We start from the raw sequence: 20790 nt of genomic DNA on the forward strand, positions 1-20790 counted from the left end.
GCCTTGCGCCACATTGCGCCGGGTGTATGATAGGGCCCCATGTCATGTAACTTAACCAAAGCACATCATTGGCCACACTAAGGTCTTCTCTTTCCAACTAAAACAATTCAATGTTGGTCTTAAAGAAACAGTGACAGGGGAATGAACACAAATATGATGTTGCCATATGGCAACACCATGCGGTAGAGGGTTAAGTGTGCGAAAAGCCTAGAAGCTGTCTGATGTTTGAATGCTTGAGATATTGAGATATCGTTCAGAATGTCTCAACACACACACACACGCATATATACACACACACACAGAAATTTTCTTAGTTTATTTCTTAAGTTAATTAGGTTATAACGCCTATATGTATGACACAGTTAATGATGTTACGTAAGAGTGTGATTGTTGATGTTTTGAGATTGTAAGCAGCATGACCGACAAACTCTGTCCACTTTATTTTAGTTGAATCCCGTTGGTCCCGCGACACAGTCTTACATCTGTTAATTGTGTCTTGGATTTTAAAACTCGAAAAGGTCAACTCTGGGTCATTCTCAGCGCTGGGTAAATCTAGCTTTTTCTTTCACACTGCTTATAATTTACTAGGTAATCCAGGGTTAAGAACAGTGTGGAAAAAATCCAAAATTTTTTTTAAAATTCAAGTAATAAAACTGAGTCTTGAGGGAAAACCGATCAAAGGTTAAAGGTCATTTAGGCCTTATGCGGTTTCAACACTTGTTCTGAAATGAACCAATTGTCTTTGCTTTTCCAGCAGAATGGCTAGTGTCTGTCCTCTAGTGGCCTCTGACTGATACTGTCTGAACTTACGTTTTTATTCAGTCTTATAGATGTGGAAATGTCAGACCAGTAGATCTTGATTTTACAGGAACTTTTTTTTTGGTCCCGAGAGGAAAATGACCCCGAAGTTATTGTAGAAGAATAAAAAATACAGTCTGTACAGTATAAACATCATTACTTATATATCTTCTTAAAGAGTTATGTTCAAGCCTCTGTGTGTGTATGTGTGTGTGTGTGTGAGAGTGTCTGCACAGTCCTCTACCCACTTTTTACTACATTGTGCTTTAATTACTCAATTTGTTCACAATTTCCCAAAACCTTGCTCAGTTACAGTCACATCAGTTTATAAGTGTGTGTGTGTATGTGTTTAGTTGTCCTGGTACTTAAGTGTTCAAGTAATTTGTTTAAGTGTTTCATTCACTGCTGTCTGCTTTTTCAGCATCTTGGCTGATTTGATATATTTTTGATGAAAACAGGACTGGTGCGACAAATATATTTTATTCATGTTTTTATTTACAAATGTTTTCATTGTTGGGGCTGTGCCCTCTTCTCAGGATCTTTTGTGTCTTTTCCAGGATCTTTTCTTGAGGCTTGATCTTTTTTTCTGGATCTTCTGTTGTTGCTGTGACCTTTTTTTTAGGATTTTTTGTTGCTGATGTGTCCTTTTTTAAGCTCTACTGTTGAATCTGTAACTTTTTTAGCGTCAGGAACTGTGGTGCTCAGTAGTGTAAACAATCTTTCCCATCCATTTGCACTACATTCCTTATTGCTTATTCCTTGACCTGAAACATTCAGACACACACCAAATCAAGGTTATTGATTCAGATTCGTCACAATAAACAAAAACCATAAAATGTACAATAAAAAAAACTTTTTTCAAATGAAAGGAGAATCTATTTTCCAAATCATTAGAAGCTGATCTACAGTTCAGTACCTTAAACCATTGATGGAGAATGATTTCTTCCAGAGGAATCCGCTGGCTTGGGTTTTCCTGCAGGAGAGCTTGAATCAAGTCACAGCATTCTGTGCAGAACGATGGTGGGAAGAAGTGAGAGAAACACATCATCAACTTCAACTTTACATCTGCTGTCATTTTATTAATCTATAAGATCTGACTCTACTCTCCTTTAGAATCAGAACATTGTCACCATTATCCAATATCCAACTCTTAGTTTTAATCCATGATTTTGTATGATTTAAACTACAACTGCTCGTCTATGATGTGATGAATGACATCTTACCTTCTGACAATCCAGGCTCAGTCCAGTTTCCATCATCGATCCTCTGCGTGTCCGTGACTTCAGGAAATCGTTGACACAGCAGCAGGAATAACAGAACTCCTAAAGACCATACAGTGGATGGTTCTGCATGGTATTCGTCGTCTAGGTAGTACTCCGGTGGGAAGTACTCCTTTGTGCCTGAAGGAACAAGATTTGGTCTCAGCATGAAACACTAAAGCATGTTTTCTCTGTAACATGAAAATACATGATTGGTCAAATTGACAGTACAGACTACAGGTGTTAAGTTTAATACATACCACAGAAACTGTCATAGCCAGAATCCTGGAGAAGAGCCCCACAGCCAAAGTCAATTAGCTTGACCTCCAGCGTGTCCGTGTTGACCAGCAGGTTCTCCAGCTTTATGTCTCGGTGAAATACCCCACGTCTGCAGCACATGAGACCGGCCGTTGTTGCCTGCTCCATGATCTTTTGAGCCTGGAGTTCAGTGATGGAGCCGAGAGACATTATGAAGTCCAACAGATCTACACATGGTGAAGGTCTTTCCAGGATCATGATGTAACAATCCTGCTGGTCCTGCCAGTCCAGAAGCTCAATAATCTCTGGAACCTTGCCACCTCTATGAGCCAGTATCAACAGGCCGATCTCTAAAGGAAGGGGCTCAGGATGACCAGCCTAGAAGAAAGATTAGTTAGGCGGTGTTGCTTCCCCAAATATACTGTTGTCAGTGCCTTTACATGTTTACTTACGATGTTGATGTATTTCATGTTCGATGGCTTTCTGGCAATTTTTACTGCCACCTGCTCAACAAAACAACACTTCTGTTATAATCACATCAAATGCACTAAAAAGTGAACATAATATATGATAAAGGGATTGTTCACCTCAAGGCCATCCTCCAAGTGCTTCCCTTCATAGACGCTGCCAAATCCTCCCTCTCCAATCTCCTTGCCGAGTTCATACCGGTCCAGAATGTCACCTGTTAAAAGATGAATAATTGCAGCTGATGTGAAATGTCAAGCACTGACAGACACGTGTGTAATGTTTGAGGTGGAATAGACATATACCTATATTCAATAATTCAATACATCGTGAAAATGAACCTGCACAATACTGATATGGTGGACACTTCAAAATACAGCAAACAGTGATTGAAACTTTGAGTGCTTTTAAAAATATATATTTATATTTACAGAACTTAATGTAATGTACTCTACTGCATACTGAAGAGGATCATGAGAGAAGGCCACACATTCTCAAATGACCACTAGATTTACCTTCAGAACTCTTCTTGTGGATCTGAACAGAAGTCTGGTCCTCCTGACTAGAGCTGCTGCTGGACTTCTGGACTTTACAGGAGAGCAGCTTTTCAGGACTGTCAGTCCTTCTCCTCTTTCTCTCACTTTCCTCAGCAACATCAGTGGACTGAAGGCTGGTGATGGATATTTGAGGTGTATGAGGATGGAAATCGTTCACATGAGAGCTGTGACAACTTCGTTTTCTCTTTTGGCCACAGAGAAAAGTCATCCACTGGTTGTCATCTGTATTTAGAGATGTAAGACATGCATTAATGATAATGATAATGGCTTATAAAATTGATTTGTGTTTTGATGTAAAGTGTAAAGACACACTTCATCTTAGAGATCAGAAACAGTCATGAATTGGGTTTCTTATAGTGAATGCTCATAATTTGCCCTCAACAAATCTGATTCATACACATTTTATGCCCATTATTGAGTCCATTGAATATTGATATTTATACCATTTTTATATTTCAGTGATATTATTAATAATCTGCAATTATTTAAATGATTTATGTACAATACAGATTGTTGTTAAAGTTTTCTCTTTTAGTGGATAAATTATGAGAAACTTTGATTACCAAACAATTGGTTCTACTTAGATTTGTGTTAGAAACCTAAAACAAGTTAAAAAGTTATTTTTTTATTGTATGTGTTCAGTTTTTAGTTATTTTACTCTCAAAATCATTCCTCATAAATCTGCAGACTTTTTAACAAAATTCTCAGCAGAAATAGCAAAACAGAATCTGTCTGGGCCGATATGTACATGTACAGAGATCTAGTGAACACAAAACATGGTCAGATTGACAAACAGTGACTGGATTTACCCTCAGCGTAAAGGGAGAGCGGCTTTTCAAAACTCTCCCACCTCCTCTTCTTTCTCACTTGTATCTCAATCTCCTCACCAACACCAACAGGTGAATGGTTCTCAGCCACATTGGCGCTGGATGTTGGAGGTGTACGAGTATGGAAATCATACACCTGAGTTCCTTGAGAACAACGCTTTCTTTTCAATGCCATAATAACAGAATTCACTGGGAACACTACTATTACCAACTGCAATGAGAAGACGCAATGAGGAGATTCTGAACTGTCTTCTACTTTTAATCCTGCGTTCTTCTGTTTCTATGACAGCGCATTCCGGAACACTTGTTTACATTCAAAATCCCAGCACCATATTGGACAAGCTATCTAAACTAGATATATAATAGACAGACAGTTAGATACAAGCTTTAATCTTTAATCTTTCACTTCTCAATAATAAGGAACAGTATTTTCACCACAAATATCTACATAAATACAAGAAATAAACTTGTAAATACAACACCAAACTGATTCTGAAACATTATTGTCCAGAAACTAAATAAAACACTGTCATTTTAAGATTAGATAATCTCAAGTAATTTTGATTTAACTGAAGAAAATTCTATTAAATGTTGTAATTGCTAACAGAACAAACTTAAAATAACATTATTAGGCCTACATTTAGTCATGTGACATATGTGTAAAGTAAAACATAAAACTAAGACTAACATTATTATCCAGTAACAAAATGAAACAAAGTAATTTAAAGCTTATTTATATACAGTAGATTTTAGCTGAAAATAAGTTAGATTTATATTTATATATGAGCAATTTCAGTGTTATGGATGTGACATTTGTAGCAAAAACTCAAAACATAAATTCACATAGAAAATATTTGTTTAACACTTCATTAAACTGTTTCCAGAACAACTGACCACAGAGTTATGGGATCAGAAAAATATCGTTCTGTATACGTTTTGAACTTTAAATGAAAATACTTTGTAGAAATTCTGTGAAATAAACTGCACGACCTAAAATAAGTAATGATCATCAAAATGATAAGAGTTGGCTCTCTATAAAACAAAAATGATTGATTTTATTTTATTTAATATTTTTGCCTTTATGAGGAAAAAGTGTCGTTATGGATGTGACCGATGTGAAATTGTTACTTGTGTGACTTTGGTAAATCAAATATAATTGTTTGAAAAAGCCGACAGAGACATTTTTGAGCATTTTTTAAGTTCTGTAAAATACTTGCTTAAAAAAAAAAAAAAAAAAAGAAACGGGTTCTGTATTTTGGTGAAAACTTAATTTTTTTCATGGCAAGGTTGACATTTGCATGGAATTGCTAAGATATGTTATATGTATAAGCATTAAGACTATATTTAGAGTCATCTTTGTTGGAGAGAAGAATTTATTTCAATCAAGTAACGTTTATATGTGAATTATGTATAGCTATCACTATTTTCTATTATTGTTGGAAACACTCACATCTTATTACAGTAACTCGATGTTTTTCCTGCAAAGACAAGTATGAGGGAGGTGACGACCTCTATCAAATTTTGTACAACCTCCACCTTTTAACAAAAATCAGGCAGGCGATCACTACTGACAGACCCTAAGTAATGCTCAAGTGCTGGTCATGTATTTAATTACATTTAATGTTAACAGTTTAAAATAAGATCATGTTTTGATAAGATTCCAGCAATAATACAAAATGTGTTTATTTCCCGTAGCAAACGTTTCATCATGACTACTAAATGAATAATGCCTGAATAGTGTCATGTGCTCATTCAAAACTTTAAATCAAGCATTGTCAGCTGTAGTCACCAAGCAGTGTTTAAAATAGTTTGTTTGCATTTATGTCTTTAAAATGTTTTGTGTATGAAATATTTGACCTCTCAGATGAGTGTCACTTTTACCTCAGGCCAGGCCCGTGCAGAGACTTTCGTCTTTTCCTCTCTGTCTATCAAGCTGGATGGCTTGATAACCTCCTCAACCCCTGTTGTAAGTAGAAGGTGGGAGAGCTGTGTGAGAGCTTAAATGTATTAAAATAAAATACTATATATAATAAAATATTTTGAAAATACTACAAAATGCTAATAAAAGGGAGCATGAAATGTCTTCACAAACCTTCTATCAATAGGCCTATTTGATCAATCCCTCCACCATTAAACTGGCTTAGTGTAGTAAACCATGTTTGACAGCAACAGCGTTTCTCTGAGCAAGTTTAAGTCAGCTTCTCTGTCGACTCATTCACGTCTACTAAACATAAAACATGTAACTTTTGTTTCTCTTTGATTTTAAGTTTTATACAGAAAGTATTGTCTTGAAGATGATCCCTTTAACGCTGTAAAAATCATTCACAGCACATAATGAGTTGGAATATGATACTATATCTCTTGATTGCTACCATCTCTAAAAGTCTTATATTTCAACATTTTTGCAGTTGAAATCTTTAATACTGAATGTAAAATCATGATTTCTGAAAACTACTAAAATCTCTAGTTTTAGTCATTTCTATATTTCTTTACAATTGTACTCTTCAACACACAGTATAAAACATACTGTACTGTACATGAAGTATACAAGAAGACATTTACAATAGGGGAGCGCAGGGCACAAAGTAACGTGGGGTGAAGTGTAACACAGAGTTTTAGGGTATTTGCTCAGGCTTGATCATGGCATACTTCCGAGGTTTTCACCACAGTGTCAGCAGATGTCTTCCTGGCAATTATTGAATAAGTTCGGTGAAATATGGATGAGAAACACAAGAGAAACCATTTTTTATTATAGTCAATATTTTTTTATTTAAAATAATCTGTGAAAGTATAAATGTGAAATCTTGTATTGTTGTGATCACCGTCTTCTAGGCTAAAAGATAAAACCATTTTGAAAGATGTAAGAAACACACAGTGACTGCTAGCCAGTTTTGAGGAAAACATGACACAGTGGGGTTAGTTGTAACAGGGTGTTAAAATTAAGCCACACACTGTTGAACACCAATTAAACTAACACAACATTTTTTAATTTTGAGAACTTTTTTAATAAAATGATTTTTAATCGATTTTTTTTTTTTGACAAAAATATTTTGTAGGGTCCAGCCAGTTGGTCCAATGATGGTATCCAATGGTGGATGAAGGTTCACTGCATGTTCGGTCTTTCCAGTGCACAATGTTGATTTATATTAAACTTAACTCATATCTGACTTCAATTTTAGTATGAGGTGGTTTAGAATATTAATATGTTTATCCTCGTTTTATCTGACTCCAATTATAAAATATTGAGAAGGTTATTTTGTTTCCGTTCACATTAATTTAGATTATGATTGAATATTCTCTTCGGTTCATCATTTTATGTTATTCTCGTTCATTGGGATCTCTATAACATCCTGAATCTTGTACCGGCCGAGTATACAATTTCTTAAGCACAAGCATGTCAGTCTTGGTCACTAAACAGTGGCGATTGACCGCTATCCTAAAAAGGCAGAACCCTACTTACTCAGATTAGGATATTTTTTATGCGGTCCCCATAGGTCTGCTACCTCCTAAATCAGACAGAGCTATTTAGTCATATAACGATCATTACTATAGAATTAAGCAGACCAGTCGTACTTAAACTAGTAGTAACTTTGAATAATCACTATACTATCTAAATAGTATTAAAAGTTTATCGGGTGAAGGACTATCCCCTTAGATATCCTTTTACAGCCTAAGTATACATGAATAAATGCCAATTTGTTAGTCGGAGCTCTAGAGACATCGTGTAGCGTGCCGCAATGCTCGGTCTACCGTTTTCTAGTCCGCTACTAACCTGAACAGGGGCTTGTGGTGCTATGAAATTACCACAATCTATAATAACACGAACTCTGTTTGAATCATTCAAAACATAACAATTTATTAGTCAGGTAAATGTATTATGCCAATTCAATCAGTCAATTCATAAACGATCAATACAAAACATCAAATTATCAAAGATAAATCCAAGATGAAAAAGATGCATTCCTGACTTTGAAATATACATAACATGGAACAAGCCATGTTATGGGCTGATCTGGTTAGGCAGAATCGCGCTGAGTTTTTCTCAACCCTTACCTTAAATAATCCAAGAATTCCCTCAAGGAAGGGGGTGTGTGTGTAAAAAGTCACACCCTTCACAGTGGTTCAAAAGATGCCTGAAGTTATATATTTATTGTTTTGATTATGTCTATTTCTGAGAGAATGAGACCATTGTACCAATCGCACTGAGACATTTCAAATGATATCAAACATGATAGTTAAAGTCAGTTTGGTTAATCTAAAACATTCAAACATTGAAATGACCATATGCGTGAGTTGGGGGGATGAAGCTGAGTTTCAGCATACTCAGATGCAAATGCAGCAGGAACTGGTTTTTCCCGCATTCCCCTTGCTGAGTTGTGAAGTTACCAGTCTCTGTTTTCAGCTCATGTTTTGAATTGTCAAATATATCAGAATATTTGCAATATTTCAATTCTTACAATTTTATTGCTAATACTCTAAATAAAGGCATTGTATAATAATGGATAATAATCCAAATAAATTCAAATGTATTTATCCAATAAATAAGTAAACATACTGTGCTATGTAGAATAAAAATAAATTGATCTAGGTACTGAGAAAATATAGGTGTTATTTAAAGTAAACTGGATTTAAATTGTGTGTAATCTGCCTTTTTAAGCATGTGTTACAACTAACCTTCTGTCTGTTACAGCTTGCCCCGCAGGTGGGGTAAATAGTAACATTTTTACTTCTGGCACTTTTGGCAACACTGCACAGAAACCATAGGTTCGGCGATCATAATTTCAGAGCTCATTTGTAGGAGAGGCTTGTGTTTTGTTTGTAAAAACAAATGGTTTGTCTAACCCCAATACTTTGTTTATTATTTGACCAAGTGTTACTTTGTGCTCCGCTCTGCCCTACTGTAATCCATCTAATTACATTGTTATAACAAGGCAAATACAATGTTGTTAATTAATAATTATAATGTAATGACATAATAATGATATCCAAACTAAAAGTTTGTAATTACATATGTACTGTGTATATTTAAGTATAAATACACAAATACTGTACTTGAAATACACAAATAAACAATAATAAATGCAATAGCAATGTACAGTTGAAGTCAAAATTATTAGCCCCCCTGAATATTTTCCCCCAATTTCTGTGTGATGAAGAGAGATTTTTCTCAACCCATTTCTAAACATAATAGTTTTAATAACTTATCTATCTCTAATAACTGATTTATTTTATCTTTGCCATGATGACTGTAAATAATATTTGACTAGATATTTTTCAAGACACTTCTATACAGCTCAAAGTGACATTTAAAGGCTTAAATAGGCAGGTTAGGGTAATTAGGCAAGTTATTGTATAACAATGGTGTGTTCTGTAGACTATCTGGAAAAATATAGCTTAAAGGGGTTAATAATTTTGTCTTTAAAATGGTTTTTAAAAAATTAAGAACTGCTTTTATTCTAGCTGAAATAAAACAACTAAGACTTTCTCCTGAAATAAAAATAATCAGACATACTGTGAACATTTCCCTGCTCCGTTAAACATAATTTTAAGAATATTTAAAAAATAAAAATAATAATAAAAAAGGGGGGCTAATAATTCTGACTTCAACTGCAAGTACAAAGTAATGACATAGTAAGTTTGTAAGGACATGTGTACTGTACTGTGTATATTTACCTGTACAACTATAAATAACCAAATACTGTAAGAAAGAAACGTTTAGAAATATTATCTTGTATGTAACTACAAATGCTAATAATTCTAACATGCTAATGACATGCCAATCATGCTAGCATCATGCAATTCATATGCTAATCATGCTAATGACATGCTAATTTATACAGAAAACATAATGAGATGCCAATCATGCTAGCAACATGCTATTCATATTCTAATCATGCTAATGACATGCTAATTCATGCTAGAACTGTGTTAATAACATGCTAAGTCATGCTAGAATCATGTTAAAACATACAAATTCATTGTAGAATCATGTTAATGACATGCCAATTTATGCTACAATTATGCTAATTCATGCTGGAATTATTCTAACATGCTAATTTGTACTAGTATCATGTTAGTAACATGCTAATCCATGCTAGAATCATGCTAAAGGGCTATGACCCCCCCACCCCCCGTTTTAGCAGGGTGTTTTCACATCTCTACTTTGGAAAAAATCAGAAAAGTGGGCGTGTCCAGTTTTGTTTGGGGGGGGGGAGGGTGTCGGAGGAAGGAAAAAGGGATGGTCCATAAATCTTTGCATAAAAATGGGAGTGTCAGTTTGGGCACGCGCTGATTTTCCCTCAGGCAAAACAAACACAGACGCAGAAGAGAAAGACAGTCACTGTTTTTACATGGATATCGGTAATCAAATTATTTGCCAAATTATTAAATAGTGAACTTTAACTGCAGTTTGGCTTCTTTCATTCAGGAATTTCATTCATGCCCCTGGTGACAAACGAGATATTTCATTCGAGGAATTGCTGGAAGCGTGTATTTTTCATGAAATGTTTGTTACCGCACAGCGAATGAGAGACAAAAAACCCTCCACATTTCTCTGTAACTTAAATGCACTCAGTAGGTAGCGTCAGAAAGCTGCGTGTGTTATTCCTGTCACAAAATGCGACGGTAAGTTTGGTTGTGGTGCTTAAACGTTTACACTCAGAAGAGCAGCATTTACAGCAGATTTTTCTGTCCATAATATTGTAGTGATGATAATGTACGGTAAACTTTATTGACTTAGAAATCATTTGACTAAGGTCTGTCTTAAAACTCTGAAAAAGTACAGCGGACAGATACAAACTAACTTTGCCTCTGAATAAACAAACAAAGACCACTAGTCGCTCACTTACCAAATCTGTAAAGACAGAATAATCAACACAAACTGGATCAGCGTCTTTATTAAAAGGAGACGAGCAGCAATTCCAGATTTCACCATTTCCAAATGAGAAAAGCTCTCGGGGAAAAAAACACGTATTTCTGTCGCGCGTCGCGTGCACTGATCCACACGTGAGTCCAGCTGCGCTCTCATAGAGGGGAAATGAAAACAAAATCCTTACTGCAGCAAATTATATAAGCAACACTGACGACCCGTAACTCCAAACAATTCATGTTCTCCCACTTAGCAACACAACGTGGCGTCTCTCTGCCATCTGAACACTGTAACTGGTAAACAGTCTTGGAGGCTATCATGCATATTAATGAAGTTTCACTGCATACATAATAGAGCGCGCTGATTAGTTTGAACCAAGTCTTACTCATGAAAGAAGGCAGTGTTTTTAGCAGTGTGGGACACACATACGACTGTTAACAGCTCAGCTTGTGACCCTTTAATAACATGCTAATTCATGCTATAATTATGCTAATCCGTGCTAGAATCATGTTAATAACATGCTAAGTCATGCTAGAATCATGCTAATTCATGCTATAATTATGCTTATAACATGGTAATTCATGCTAGATTCATGCTAATAACATGCAAATCTATGCTAGAATCATGCTAATTCATGCTAGAATCATGTTAATAACATCCATCCTAGCTTTATGGTAAAATGCAAATTCATGCTAAAATTATGCTAAATACATGCTAATTTGTACTAGAATCATGCTAAGTGATGCTAGAATTATGTTAATAACATGCTAATTCATGCTAGAATCATGCTAAAACATGCCAATTCATGGTTGAATCACAATAATGACATGTTAAATCATGCTAGAATCATGCTAATAACTTGCTAGGTCATGCTAGAATCATCCTAATAACATGCTAGATCATGCTGGAAGTATGCTTTTAACATGCTTGATCATGCTAATAACATGCTAAGTCATGCTATAATCATGCTAATAGCATGCTAATTTATGCTAGAATCATGCTAATAACAAGCTAATCCATGCTAGAACAATGGTAACAACGTGATAATCCTAGCTAGAATCATGTTAATAACATGCTAATCCACCCTAGATTCAGGATAATATCATGCTAATTCATGCTAGAATCATGCTATAAAATGCTAATTTATACAAGAATCATGCTAACAACATGCTAATCCATGCTAGAATCATGCTAATAGCAAGCTAATCCATGCTAGAATCATGCTAATAACATGCTAATTTGTACTAAAATCATCCAAATCGCATGTTAATCCATGCTTGAAGTATGCTACTTCATGCTAGAATGATGCTAATAACATGCTAATTCACACTGGAATCATGCTAACAACATGATAATCCTCTTTAGAACCATGTTAATAAAATGGTAATCCATCCTAGATTCATGATAATAACATGCTAATTCATGCTAGAATCATGCTAAAACATGCTTAAATCATGCTAATAACATGCTAATCCATGCTATAATCATGCTAATAGCATGGTAATCCATGCTATAATCATGCTAATAACATGCTAATTTGTACTAAAATCATCCAAATAGCATGTTAATCCATGCTTGAAGTATGCTAATTTATGCTAGAATTATGCTAATAACATGATAATTGGTACTAGAATCATGAAAATAACAAGCTTATCCATGCAATAAACATACTAAAACATGCAAATTTACACTGGAATCATGCTAACAACATGATAATCCTTGCTAGAAACATGTTAATAACATGGTAAACCATCCTAGATTCATGATAATAACATGCTAATTCATGCTAGAATCTTGCTAAAGCATGCTTGAATCATGCTAATAGCATGCTAATCCATGCTTGAATCATGCTAATAACATGCTAATTTGTACTAGGATCATGCAAATAGAATATTAATCCATGCTTGACGTATGCTAATTAATGCTAGAATTATGCTAATAACATGCTTATTTGTACAAGAATCATGAAAATAACAAGCTAATCCATGCAATAATCATGCTAAAACCATGATAAATCACACTGGAATCATGCTATCAACATGATGATCCTCGCTAGAATCATGTTCATAACATGGTAATCCATCCTAGTTTCATGATAATAACATGCTAATTCATACAAGAATCATGCTAACCCATGCTTGAATCATGCTAATTACATGCTAATCCATAAAATCATGGTAATAACATTCTAATTTGTACTAGAATCATGCTAATTGCATGCTAATCCATGCTTAAATAATGCTAATAACATGCTAATTCGAACTAGAACCATGCTAACAAACAGTGTTATGCAAGTTACTTCCAAACTATCACATTACACATTACTTGTTACTGTTATTTTAAAGTAATCCTTTACCTTACAATATTACTGTCTCTGAATTGTAATATTTTACATTTTACTCTTATATTACTTTTTAGTTACTTTCACCTAAATAACTATACATTTAAAACTTTTAGTTGTAAATTGACTAAATGAAGTGCAGAGCATTTTACATCCATTAGAAAGCAATATGATTTAGCATTATGACTGTGACCAATGCAGGCTATAACAATATAGTATATAATTGTCAACGCGAAGGCTCAAGACAATGCAAGAAAGGATGACAGTCAGAATCACAAATGATCTGAGGGTGCTTTCACACCTGTGAATCGATTCAGTTGTTCAAAAACAGACATTACAATTGTTATATTGTTGTTCTTTGCTCTTGGTGCGGTTCGCTTTAAAATTGCAAAGTTTCTAAACAGACCAAAAGAGCTAAAACAAGTCACATGTGAGTAAACTCTCCTCACATTGGTCAAAGTTTCATGGTTTATTTTGCAGATGAATGACCTCCCGCCCTACTCATAATTCTCTCTTCATGTAGCCGTATGCCTTTTACATATCCATAAAACAATGTGATATAACCGGGCTCGGATTATATCACTTTCTCACTACAATCGATCCGCTCCAGAGTTTTTTTTCAATCGAGCCGAGACCACCTCATTCAAGCAATTTCAAAGCAATTGATCCGAGCTAGATTGCTGCATTCAAATATGCCAAATGAACAGCGCTAACTGGGCAAACGAGACAGCTTCCAAAACAAAAGTCTAGGTGTGAAAGCCCCCTCAGTCTGTTTAAAGTATGGGTGAGGTACAGTGATTATCTGGCAATATCTGTGAATAGCTTGGGTATATTGATATTAGACAAAACAAGCCTATATTTGCCATTACAAGATGCATTTTGTTTTCTTTTTTTATTGTTGCCATTATTTTATTGACTTTAAATTCAAGTGGTTCACAACATAACGAAGTGAGCACGATGAACATAGCTTTCTCAATATAAAGTGCTATTAGAGGACCAACCCCTCAACCTGTCATTTTAGGCCATAGAAATGAACATATAGGCTAAAGCACTGCTTAAAAAGAAAACAGATAAAACAGAGATCTCTATGCCTCTAAAAGTATTATATCCGTGTAGATAATGAACATTCCATAAAGAATAAGATGACACACAGGCTGGCTCGACTGCTCTCCCTTTTACTTCGCTCTTTTTGATAACAACTACAACAACCAGGCATTTCCAGTACCAGTGTTGGGAGTAATGCGTTACAAAAGTAATGTATTACAGTAATGTATTACATTTTCTTGTAACGCAGTAGTGTAAGGCATTACTAATACATTTTCAGTAATATTTTGCTCGGTACATGTTCAGTAACGCGTGCGTTACAACACACTTTTCGCCCGCAAGACATTAACAAATAAAAAATACCACAGTTCTATTTTCTGTTCGTGGCTAGAGAATATATGCGCGTGCTGTCATTAATATCCCTCTGGCTATGGGACCTTTTTACTTTGAACGCGGAATGATTTCAGCTTCTGAGCTCAAGGTCCGGGGCTATTGGCTCAGCCAGGTTCGCAGTACGCGCAGCGGAAAATAGATAAAAATGAGCATAAGACAGTGCATTCGCGAGACGGACGTTAGTGCATGGCGTTATTTCACTGACAAATGTCGTAAGCTCATTCATGTAATCAGGTGAAAGAACGTGCCGGTTTCCTCTGTGGACAAAACTCCTCGCGTTCACTCAACACTGGCTGGGCTGCTCACGTGCTAACGACCTGCTCTCGCTCCGTCAGATAATGCAGACTCACAATCTGTGCCTTGTGTTTCCTCTTCCTTTCGTTCTGTTGCTCTCCAGAAATCCTCCTATTTAATTGTTATCCCAAGAATTTTTATATGGTTTATATATTGCTACACTATTTACTTACAGGTTAAGATAAATTCTATAATAAATACTAGTGTTTTTGAGTGTAAGGTATACTCCCTATGTTTTAGGCTGGCATTTATAATGAATGCTTAAGCATACTGTCGTATTAAGAATAGTGAACTCATAAAATTAAATATAAAGTGTAGTTTTACTACAGTAAAGTGTGGTGAATTGTTTTACAATCTACCCCATATTGTAAAAAAACTACAGCACTGGATCATTTGTTTATATTACACTTGTTGTGTTACCATAGCAACTATAGTATTACCACAACAGAGTAATTAAAGTACTTAATGACAATATGTGTGTTCAGGGGCCCTGTGGAACAGCTTCTTCTCAAAATGAAGATGATGGCAGGGAAAATGTCCTCCACAATCTCATCAACAATGTGGAAGACAACAGACACTAGTTCACTTTATTTTAGTTGCCATAAAAAAAAATGTGATTGATAATGAGATTTATTTGAAGAGTGAAGAGTACAGTAGGCTATAATACCTTAGCAAGTGTTTCTATTAGTTACATTTCTGCTTGGTTAGTTTTTATTTTTGTCTAAGTGCTTTTTATTTGAAATATCTCATCATATAACATATAGCCAACAATGTTATGGTTTATTAGATTAAAAATTATTTTCTGTCTATTTTAGCATTTTGGTTGTTGTTAATAAATAGTGTACTAATATAATTCATATCAAAAAGATTGAAAGGAAGAGGGAACACAAGACACAAATTGTGAGTTTGCATATAATCTCACTGAGAGAGCAGTGTACTGAGAGCAAGAAAACTTATGCGTGAGCAGTGCATATTTGAGAGATCGTGAGAATTTGAGCTTCATGATTTTGGCTAAAGTGAGAATCACGATTTTTTTAGCTTAAAATAAAGATCTCGATTTTCTCACGATTCTGTAGATGTAAAATAAAGATTAATATGAGTCTGCAATTATTATTGTTTTTTTTATCAAACGTGGTAAAACAACTACTAGTTTCTATAAAGATTTCTATTCTACTTATAATAATTCTGAATTTGAATTATGTTTGAGCTATAGGCCTATGCTTGCAACCTGTCCTTGACAACATTATTAGACCATTTCATTTATTCACTGGTAAAATCAACATTATACAGACTAGATTAGTTATACTGATACTGTAAACATTTATTTCACAACTGTGAACACAACTGTGTGTTCGCTATAAAAGAAAAAAACATATCAAATGCTTGTCGCAATCATAACTCTAAAATGAGATATGATTAAATGATGTGCACACTTTCGTTTTCATTTTCACTGCTAAGTGCTGTTCATATTTTGCGCGCGGCTCCCAAACAATCACTCTGTGCCACAAACTGATTATTATTAACAACTTTATTACCTGTTATCCACAGCCTATGCAGGTTCTGTTCACTAAAGTAGATGTGCGCATCTATCATTAAGTAGGGCGCACGCCTGTGGCAATCCCAGATTAATAAATGGACAAAGCCGAAAAGAAAATACAAAATTTTTTAATAACTGTCTCTTTTTCAACAAAAATGTGTAACATTTCATCTCAATGTCAAAAACGCCTCTAAATCATCATATTTACACACATTTTCAGTTTCAGGTTTCTGCTCAATTTTATGTGGTGCTGCATTATTTAGTCGACTCTAATGTTGTGTTTCATTCTGGTCTTTTACATTGTCAACAGAGCAGTCCGGCGAAATGACAAAGATAGCTGATCCTGATTGGCTCTTATGCTTGCATTGGAAATGCTGATTGGCTCAAGGCAAGGCAAGTTTATTTATATAGCACATTTCATACACAGTGGCAATACAAAGTGCTTTACATAAACAAGAATAAAAGAAACAGGTAAAATAAAAATAAAAACAAATAATAAAATGAGTAAAAAAAAACATAAAAACAGGTAAAATGTGATATAAAAGAATGAAGAAGAAGAGAAAAGAACCTTATAGAGTTAAGCTAGAGTTCGACTTTATAGATAAACCTTTTTTTGCTTTCTAAATACTAAGCCTTAAAATGTTGAGAATTTATAAATAAAATGCCACAATGTAAATAAGTTGTCATTTAATAAGAATATGTGAATAACTCAGTTTTGACAAAAATGTCATATACAACCGTATAATTTCAAGGTGATGATATAAAAAATAGCTCTCTGCTTTTGCTGCTATTACACATGAGTTGGAAGTTTTTGACCAGTGTGTAGACTGGAGTATTATTCAATATTTTTGTCTCATACTGATTAACTATGTCAAAGTTTGTAATTAACTATAAAGAGCACCAGCAGATCCGCTACTGGCATTTGAAACAGTCAATGAAGTATTTAAGGTATCGCCACTAAAAGACCTTTTTATGTTGTTTGTCTTATTTTCCTGTCTTATTTTGACTTGCTCCTGAATCCACCCTTACTATCGGTCTCTTGTTTCTTTATATTTGATGTATAATTTCCATCCATACTCCAAGCATTGATCGACATCTTCAGTATTCTTCAATTTTCTAGTCTCATCTCAAGCCTTGGCATACACTGTAAACCCTAATGCTGTAACTAATTAATTGAGTTGAGTTCTATTAACTTAAATCATTAAAATTCGTTTATCTTAATTAACCTTGATGAGTATTTAGAACTTTTTCTTATTTTTGAGTTTGTAAAAATTTAATCTTTCAAGTAAGGTGAACAATTCTGCTGGGTTTAATCTATACAAAATGTCTCTTTAAAGTTTCATTAACTCAAATTCTGTCAGCCTAGTGATTTTGCGTCTGACGTCATCCAGGTTCACGTACGTGCTCATGCTTCATTCGTTTTTTTCAAGATGGCGGATCGGCCTCGCTTCACACTACAGTAAGTAAAATATTTACAAATCCAAGAAATATTTAATGTATGTTTTAATTAATATAATCACAGTAACAGTTCAATGTAATGTAGAGTTAATCAGGGTGCGTTTACATGTCGTACATTACAGAAAACATGTTTAGCCTCACTTGTTGCTAACTAACGTTAACGTTACTGTTTAAAAAGTTAGAATCAGTGCAATGTTAGCGTTAGTTGTAATGTGTTAACTCTGAATTTTAACAGAGTGTGATAAAGACAAAAATATTTAAAATCGGCAGATTACATTTTTCAAAAAAATTTAAATCTTGGCGCGAGTATGCCTTTTCTCAGCCTGTGCTGAAGTTGTCATGGAGACGTGCGCTCTCACAACCGCATGTCATGGCGCTGCGCTGAACTCCATCCAGTCTGTGAATGTGGTATTATCTTCGCGATCTGTAGGCACTTCGGAAACGAAAGGCGCAAGAAACGTAATTTTGAAAGGCGCAAGAAACGCAAGAAACGGTATTTTCTGATGACGCGCAAAAACGTAGTCTCAAAACTTAACTCTGTCACACGCAGCTTGTTGCTTGCTGATCCATGTATGAGGATAGCCTGACGGAGAACATTTAAGCTGCGCTCCTCACCTGAGCAGGAACAGAGCAGAGCTTCATTTTACACTACCACATTGAGGTAAAGTTGGTTTTATATTCATACATTCATTTAGTAACAACTTGTGACTCGCTCCATAAATTGTTTACCATGGTTCTTTGTCTATTCGTTCTGAAATCACATGCAAGTATGACATGAAAACAACATTACACTAAATGCACTATTTTTTTTGACTGAACAATGTTGTACTTTGAAAGTCATTGGCTGCTAATATGATTTCACCATTAAGAATATGCAAAAATTACCTTTCTGAAATTATATTATTAAGGAGAAAGTCTGAATGTGTAAATATAAAACTAACTTTACCTCAATCACCAGCACTGATCAACACTTAATATTTCCTCGCGCTTAAGACGACATCTCTGCATATCAATGATTACCTGATTAATGCGATCAGTTAAGTGAGTTTAAATGTCATTTAGGTCAAATGTATTTTAAAGGTATGATAAAAGTTTTTTTTTTTTTCAATCTATTTTTTAAAATGTCTACTCTGGAGAGAATATAAACAGCCTAAAAAACAAAGTATGCATATCTATAACACATTAATACAAAATTATGTTATTAAATAAAATAATAACAAAACAAAATATTCAAGACGTGGTAAAGAAGACAGTTTTCTGATGTGCAAATTTTGTAGCTTAAAATATATTTATATCTTAAAAATATAAATATTTTAGTCTATATATTTTTACATCATTAGACAATAAGGTAAGTTTTGTTATTTCTAGCTTTTAAAATCAGGCCTTAAATTTCTTTGTCGTCCTATTCAGTTTTAGAAATTTCAATACTGTTTAAATCTGTGTTCATCGAATTAAAGCAACTAACATGATAATCAGCTCTATTGCTAACCATTTTGGAGGTTAACGTTAGACATCAGGCAATTGTACTACTTCCACTCTCAGCTAAATGACACTGTGACTTTGTGTACATACAGAATTGAAGGTCGGGTGTTGCTGACTACAGATAGGTTCTTAAATGGAGGCATGTGAAAGGTGGGTAAAATATTTATTTTGTACTACTATGCCTGGCATATCCAGATAAAATAAATATTACAGTGTATTTATCAATGATACTTTTGCAGCAAGGAAAGTGAAACTTCAGCTAGACCTTGAGTTCAGTTTACAACATGAAGATCCTGCTTTCAACATCTGATCAACACCTGATTTTCATCTGAGGTAAAAAATAGATAAGTAAATGAAACATAATAATAATATTAATACATTTTTTCTAGAATTGTATATTTTGTGGTGTGGGTTTGTTTTATGAAATTCTCTCTTGTTTCTTTTTGCTGTTTGCAGAGTACCAACATGTTACAAATGAGAATTTTCCCCACAAATTCTTTGCAAAACTGGACCACCACCTATTTCATTTGATGACAATTTTAAGGCAAACAGCATCCAAAACTGGCAAGACAGCAGATACCCTGGCTAATCTTTTAAAGGTTTATGATGAGCAGGTATGTTTGGGGTCACGTGTTAAAGTATACATTAAAATATAATTTGAATTATTATTATTTTTTTAATTTTTAAAAAATTGATTCTTGATTTCCAGGAACTGCATGATGTCAGTTCATGACGGACTACTGTTATCAGAGATCTTTTGGTCTTGCTGCGTGAGCGTGACTTAAGATTCTTTAGGAACACCATGGTAAGACTTCATTCATTCTTTTCACAATTAGGCATGTTTAATGAAAAGATGAAAGTTTTGAAAACTTTTACTTAATAACATATTTGTAATCAAGAATAGTTGATGAATCATATAATATTGGCTCAGTCATTTTGATACTGTCCTTACATTAATATCCTTGAATTATGTTTTTAGATTGATAATCCTGCTGACTGAAGATGCTTTATTGGCCCTGCATTCACTAAGGGTCTCTGTTGTCCTGAAGAATGAATTGGACACCACCCACAGCACACTTCCAGACCTTTCTTGTCTTGTATGGATTAATGTATGCTCTTCACATAATATATAGTAAAGGACTTTGAACTTGTGCAAAAAGTTTTGCTTGGCATGGATGATGGAAAATAAAAAGTCTCGTAGCATGGAAA

At 34.5% G+C, this 20790-nt stretch overlaps 1 protein-coding gene and 1 long non-coding RNA gene across 6 annotated transcripts in view; one reads left to right on the top strand and one right to left on the bottom strand.

Annotated features, from left to right (window-relative positions):
* Nucleotides 1–20790, top strand: part of LOC147832558 (uncharacterized) — a 206014-nt gene extending 185224 nt beyond the window's left edge. For 2 of the 3 annotated variants that reach the window (XR_015516755.1, XR_015516756.1), the window contains 6 exons: nucleotides 16952–18100; nucleotides 19674–19731; nucleotides 19821–19914; nucleotides 20038–20195; nucleotides 20291–20386; nucleotides 20561–20790. This is a non-coding gene — a long non-coding RNA (uncharacterized LOC147832558). Of the gene's footprint in view, nucleotides 1–6050; nucleotides 6131–16951; nucleotides 18101–19673; nucleotides 19732–19820; nucleotides 19915–20037; nucleotides 20196–20290; nucleotides 20387–20560 lie in introns of all 3 variants that reach the window. The other variant, XR_015516754.1, reaches the window with a different exon arrangement.
* On the bottom strand, nucleotides 1274–5377 carry LOC137487295 (serine/threonine-protein kinase pim-2-like). 3 transcript variants are annotated; one of them, XM_087295687.1, is made up of 8 exons: nucleotides 4147–5377; nucleotides 3296–3559; nucleotides 2903–2997; nucleotides 2768–2818; nucleotides 2318–2693; nucleotides 2022–2198; nucleotides 1715–1803; nucleotides 1274–1562 (listed from the first exon to the last, which is right to left on the bottom strand). In XM_087295687.1, exons 1-8 carry the CDS (start codon nucleotides 4337–4339, stop codon nucleotides 1551–1553), a joined length of 1257 nt encoding a protein of 418 aa, XP_087151813.1. In that variant the 5' UTR covers nucleotides 4340–5377; the 3' UTR covers nucleotides 1274–1550. The 3 variants fall into 3 exon arrangements, with proteins under 3 accessions (XP_087151813.1, XP_087151812.1, XP_087151814.1); XM_087295686.1 differs by having other exon boundaries at nucleotides 1274–1803; XM_087295688.1 differs by lacking the exons at nucleotides 1274–1562; nucleotides 1715–1803 and having other exon boundaries at nucleotides 1848–2198.

Source organism: Danio rerio, chromosome 19 (genome assembly GCF_052040795.2).
Source record: "Danio rerio strain M-AB ecotype USA chromosome 19, GRCz13ab, whole genome shotgun sequence".
In the NCBI taxonomy this organism is placed as follows: Eukaryota; Metazoa; Chordata; class Actinopteri; order Cypriniformes; family Danionidae; genus Danio; species Danio rerio.